The 6355-nt window shown below is 39.3% G+C and overlaps 1 protein-coding gene across 1 annotated transcript; it reads left to right on the top strand.

The window, feature by feature from the left end:
* The first annotated feature begins 464 nt into the window (after positions 1 to 464).
* Positions 465 to 1409, top strand: LOC149753660 (uncharacterized). The gene has a single exon (XM_089930356.1). The coding sequence runs from the start codon at positions 465 to 467 to the stop codon at positions 1407 to 1409; it is 945 nt and encodes a 314-aa protein (XP_089786482.1).
* Positions 1410 to 6355: the final 4946 nt, after the last annotated feature.

Here is a 6355-nt window from a genome sequence, read left to right as displayed (position 1 = left end):
GCTTAAGCCAGGTTATGCAGACCATAGTGAGCCTCATGCAAATGCAACAGCAGGTGCAACAGCAGTTGCTCCAACAACAAGCGCAGTTGCTCCAGACACAGCCACAGCAAGGACGAGGGGAATAGTGTGAACATCGTAGCAGCATAGCTGAATTTAAGAGGCTGGCTCCTCCAGCTTTTCAGGGGACTACAGAACCTTTGGAAGCAGACAATTGGCTTACAGAGATGGAAAAAGCATTTGCTGTCTGAAGATGCCGGGACGATGAAAAACTTCTGTTTGCATCATACATGTTGCAGGGAGAAGCATTTAATTGGTGGCAGATGTTGGAGCATAAATTTGAGCATGATGGGGAACCTCTCACTTGGGATAAATTTTGAAAAGCATTCTATGATAAATATTTTCCTCGAAGTGTAAGGATACAGAAGGAACAAGAATTTATCCATTTGAAGCAAAGGGGCATGACAATGGCCGAATATGAAGCCAAATTCACAGAACTAGCCAAATTTGTTCCGAAATTGGTAGAGGATGAGCAAGACCGAGTGCACAAGTTTAAGATGGGATTGAAGACTGAAATTAGGAAGCAAGTGGTACCCTATGAGTTGACTACCTACGCAATTGTGGTGAATAAAGCTTTAATCATTGAAAGGGAAGTCAACGAAGCTTTTGCTGAAAGGGAAAGAAACCAAAAGAAAAGAAAAAGACCTGCTGAATTTAAAGGGGGAAACAAGAATTTCAAGAATCTAGCTCAGAAGCCAAATAAAGATAGAAATCTCAAAAATGAGAGTGGGAAGTGTTCAAGATGTGGCGGTAATCATGAATTTGCAAATTGTCCCTGGGTTACAGGTTCTTGTTTTCATTGCAGACAGAAAGGTCATAAAATTAAAGACTACCCACAAAGAAACGAGAATAAATCTACGCAAGCAATGGAAGGAAGCCAGAGGCCAAAGACTCAAGAAAGGGTATTTGCACTTACACAGCAAGATGTACAAGCTTCTAATGCAGTGGTGACAGGTACTATTCCTATATCTGATATTTATGCTTATGTCTTATTTGATCCTGGTGCCACACATTCATTCATATCCTCAAACTTTGTCAAAACACATGACATATTGTGTGAATCCATGACCACTAAGTTCTATGTGGAGACACCAGTAGGCGGTATGTTGAGCACTGATGTTATATGCAAGTCATGTAAAATTGAAATAATAGATAGGGAGTTACCTGTGGATCTGATTGTACTTGATATGCGGGATTTTGATGTCATTTTGGGGATGAATTGGCTTGCTACCTATCATGCCTCAGTAGACTGTCATGGCAAGAGGGTAAACTTCCAAATTCCGGGAGAACCGGCATTCAGTTTCTGTGGAAACCAAGGAACTGCTTTTCCTCATATTATCTCGACTTTGTAAGCTGGACGAATGTTAAGAAAAGGATGCACAGGTTATCTGGCCTCAGTAATTGATATACAACAAGATGAACTAAAGATAGAGGATATTCCTATAGTGAATGAATTTTCGGACGTCTTTACCGAGGAGTTATCAGGATTGCCATGGGACAGAGAAATTGAATTCACTATTGATCTTGTACCTGATTCAGGTCCGATTTCTAAAGCTCCTTATCGAATGGCCCCAGCTGAATTAAAAAAATTGAAAGATCAGTTGCAAGATTTACTGGACAAGGATTTTATACGACCTAGTGTGTCACCTTGGGGAGCTCCAGTGCTCTTTGTGAAAAAGAAAGATGGAAGCATGAGACTCTGCAATGACTATAGAGAATTGAATAAAGTCACTATAAAGAACAAATACCCTTTGCCTCGAATAGATGATTTATTTGACCAGTTGCAAGGTGCACATATTTTCTCTAAGATTGATCTCCGCACAGGATATCATCAGCTAAAGATCAAAGCGGAAGATGTAACCAAGACTGCATTCAGAACTCGTTATGGACATTATGAATTCTTGGTGATGCCTTTTGGATTGACGAATGCCCCAGCAGCTTTTATGGACTTAATGAACATAATATTTAAATCTTTTCTAGATCGATTTGTGGTGGTGTTCATTGATGACATTTTAATTTATTCAAAAGGAAAAGAAGAACATGAGGAACATTTACGAAGCGTACTTCAACTCTTAAGGAGGGAGAAGCTCTATGCTAAATTAAAGAAGTGTGAGTTTTGGTTGAATGAGATATCGTTTTTGGGGCATATTATATCCGGAGATGGGATTTCTGTGGATCCCGCAAAAGTGGAAGATGTAGTGCAATGGAACAGGCCAACTAATGTTTTTGAGATTCGCAGCTTTCTAGGAATGGCAGGCTATTACAGACGATTTATGGAAGGATTTTCCTCTATAGCTATACCTTTGACTCGCTTAACTCAAAAAAGAGTTAAGTTTGAATGGACTAAAGATTGTGAACGAGGCTTTCAGAAATTAAAGAGGCGATTGGTTACGGCACCTATTCTTACTATACCTACAGGTGATGATGGATTCACAATTTATAGTGATGCTTCAAGGAAGGGACTCGCCTGTGTTTTGATGCAGCACGGTAAAGTAGTAGCCTATGCCTCTAGATAATTAAAATCTTATGAGCAAATTTATCCCACTCATGATTTGGAGTTAGCAGCTGTGATTTTTGCTCTCAAGATTTGGAGACATCATCTTTATGGAGTACGATGCGAGGTGTTTACAGATCACAAGAGTTTGAAATATATATTTACCCAGAAGGAACTGAATTTGAGACAAAGAAGATGGCTGGAATTGTTGAAGGACTATGATCTAACGATTAATTATCACCCTGGAAAAGCTAATGTTGTTGCAGATGCTTTAAGCAGAAAGTCAATAGGAAATATGGCCACTTTGATTACTAGCCAACGACATATTTTGGAAGATGTGAGGAAACTTGAATTAGAGATCCGAATACTTGGCTTGGGGACTCAATTGGCTTATATGTAGGTTCAGCCGACACTCATAGAGAGGATCAAGACAGCTCAGGGTAATGACCAACAGTTATTGAAGATTCGGGAGTCAGTAGAAGCAGGAGATATATCTAAATTCGAGATACATGAGGATGGATTTTGAGGTATCGGAATAGAATTTGTGTACCTATGGATTTGGAAATTAAACAGAAAATTCTTAAAGAAGCCCATCTGACGCAATCGGGGTGGGCTGCAGAATTTTTCTTCTCTGATGATGGCTGAATTTTTTTTTTTCTAAGCAATGGCAATGGAGGCTAGGGTTCTTTGTGGTGGAAGGAAGGAGGAAGAAGATGGGTTGCTGGATGGCGAGATTGGGTTCAAGGAGGGTCAGCCAATGGACCAAAATTAGGCACCAAGTTTAGTGGGCAGCTGAAATTGGTTGGTTCATTTGCATGTAGGCTGAAATGGGTTTAATTTGACTTTGAATTGCCTTGGACCCAAGGGGAGGACGTGAGAGGATAATAGGCATGAGGAAATTGCCGGTGGATGAGGTGGAAAGCAAGGATGGCGCACACAAAGGGTGGAGGTGTGAGGAGAAAGAGAATGGATAAGGATAAGGTTGAGTTAGTTAGGAAAATCTCATCCAAAACCAACCCAATTTCAAATGGCGTGAAGGGGAGGCATCCCACCTTTCCTCAACCCCTTTGGCATCGCACCAGCAAGAGGAGTAGCCTCTCTTCACGCAAACAAAAAAATAATTTCGAAATCCAAAACTAACTTCATTCATCATACCCTCCTTTATATAGAAGGAAAGGTTGGCAAAGGATAAGGACTACACAGAATTTTAAATTGGACTCCTAATTACATGTGGACTCAATTCAAAATTTAAATTTTCTAATTGACCAATCAAAGGCCTTGACACCTAAGCCTAGACACCTAAGATCCATATCTATGGCGTGTGGATTGAAACCCATCAAAAGGAATTCAGCCGCATGCCATGAATATCTAGGTGGAACTCCTTCTCGGGTACCAACATCAGCGTGAAGTTCAGGAGACTCCTCAAATGTCATCTGATCTCTAAATTTTATGTTCTTATAGTCATTGGAAAGCTACAGATGTCTACTTTCCAACAAAATTTGAATCAACTTAATCATACTTCTGTAGCTCCCAAAATATTCAAAAGACCATATAGTATTCAATCTGTCATGGATTTGAACTGGATCTGAACTCTGAATTTCTTCCACATGTGAGAGGTCTTCATGGTTGAACTTCTCTTTATTTTGACATGTGACCACTTATAATTAGCCATGGACCCATTCACGCCTTGGACTCAATCTAATTGACACTAAAGAGGCTAACCCATTGTGAATCAAATCACTAATTGCAGGGACTCAATCTAATTTCAGCTTGGACTCAACTTTGCTTGGACTAAAATTCTTTCCACTCCTTCACCCAATGTTCCACGCCATTAGAATGAGGGTGGTGCTTCATGGTTGGCCTTCATCTCCACACTCTCCCCATGATTCAATTGGGCTCAACATGATTGATATTGGAACTCCTTGAACCCCATGAAACTTGGTGCACACCCAAGAAGGAAACTCAATCTCCATTCCCAAGGGACTAGACCCAATACACCATGCCCAAGGGGGATGCTCCTGCATCAATTGTTAGATGTATGCCCTAGAAGCCAATCTGGCTGACACATTGTTAATTCTAGGGACATAATTTTGTACTTGACTATTTATTATTAAATAAATAAAAGGCATCGTTTCATTCATATTATTTATGTGTCTATGAATCATCCAAGAAATTAATAAGATGATGATGCATATTCTCAAGAGTTGAAAATTTGAGCCATGTATCATTGGTGATTAATTTCTAAATGCTCCTGATCAATGGATCATCACGAGGACGATGATCGATCCGATCAGTGCACAGATCACTTTCCTTCTGGATGGACGAGACTTGAGTTCACAGTGTAGGGACATTGAAGTGATAGTGCAGGTGCTTGTTACAGAACAAGGGTACTGAGCGTGACCAAGACAAGAAGTCACTTGGATGTCTATCTACTCGTCAGTGACTTGCTTGATGTTGCAGTAGTATGATTGGTCCTTTGACCTGCGGTGCTTCAGCTACTCACAGTGAGGTTATTGTAGTTTGACTATACGTATACATGGTCTCTAGTCATATGGGTCCTTGTAGTGTAGATTGGCTGCATTAAGTTCACTGTAGTAGTAGGGTATGCACTTACATGGAATCTATCGACCTTGATAGAAGAGGAGTGATCCTATGTGATTTGTTAGACTGAGTTCTAAGACCTTGGCCAGGGCAGTAATAGAAAGTGGAGAAAGAGTTTTCCACTATCGAACTCGAGTCAAATAAATCTTGACATATGACAGACGAAGGGGTTTGACGAGTTATCCATGACCTCCGTCCTGTAGGAATCCACGATAGTAGGACTGTATCACACGATAACTGCACCTAGAGGTTTATTATTCTATTCTGCTGGGTAGCCACTACATGCTGCTAGGTGTCACTGGTGGATGGTGGGACTCATAGGGATTATCTCGATGATCGATAACCCCCCCTCTTGGGTTGTATCTACTGGGCAACAAGTGGTATCAGAGCAGGTGCTCTAAGATTAATTATTGATCTCACGATCAAGAGCCAAAGATCATGACAACTCAAATAGATAGTTTTCTAGGAGAAGGACAATCAATTGATACACCTCCACTATTTAATGGCATAAACTATACACATTGGAAAGCACGCATGCGCATTTTTATACAATCACTTGATTATAATTTATGGAGCATTATAGTCAATGGAACACACACAAACACTAGTCATAATGAGAAAATGGTTCAACAAAATTCAAAAGCCATGAACCTATTATATTGTGCACTAGATAGGAATGAGTTTAATTGCATATCTTCTTGCATGACTGCTAAAGAAATATGGAATATGCTTGAAGACAAATATGAATGCACTAACAAATCTGAAACATCATGTGTAGAACAAGAGCAGTATCATATTGCAAATCCATGCTTCGTGGCACAAGAGGTACATGCTGAAACTGAAAGCAATTTTATATTTGATGAACTCCATGATGCCTTTTCTGATTTGTATTTAGAATATAAGAAACTTATTTGTAAGAACAAGAACTTGAAGAATGAAAATCAAATTCTAATAGATGAAAAACTGAAACTAACTAGTAAAATTGAAATCTTAGTTAAAGAAAATCAAGAACTAAATCAAAGAGATCAACTTCTCACTGAAAGTCAAGATAAACTTAAGAAAAACAATGAATTACTTTCAGAAGATAACAGAAGATTAACTAAAGAAGTTGACAAATTAAAACCTATTGTTGAACGATTTACCTTCAGCTCTGAAAAATTGAACCTAATGATAAATAATCAAAGAGCTGAATTTGATAAAGTT

This window comes from Phoenix dactylifera, chromosome 4, assembly GCF_051530095.1.
Source record: "Phoenix dactylifera cultivar Ajwa chromosome 4, Ajwa_hap1_PhDact_Kaust_v1.1, whole genome shotgun sequence".
NCBI lineage: Eukaryota > Viridiplantae > Streptophyta > Magnoliopsida > Arecales > Arecaceae > Phoenix > Phoenix dactylifera.
Note: the sequence above shows the minus strand (reverse complement) of the source record. Positions and strands in the feature narration are given on the sequence as shown.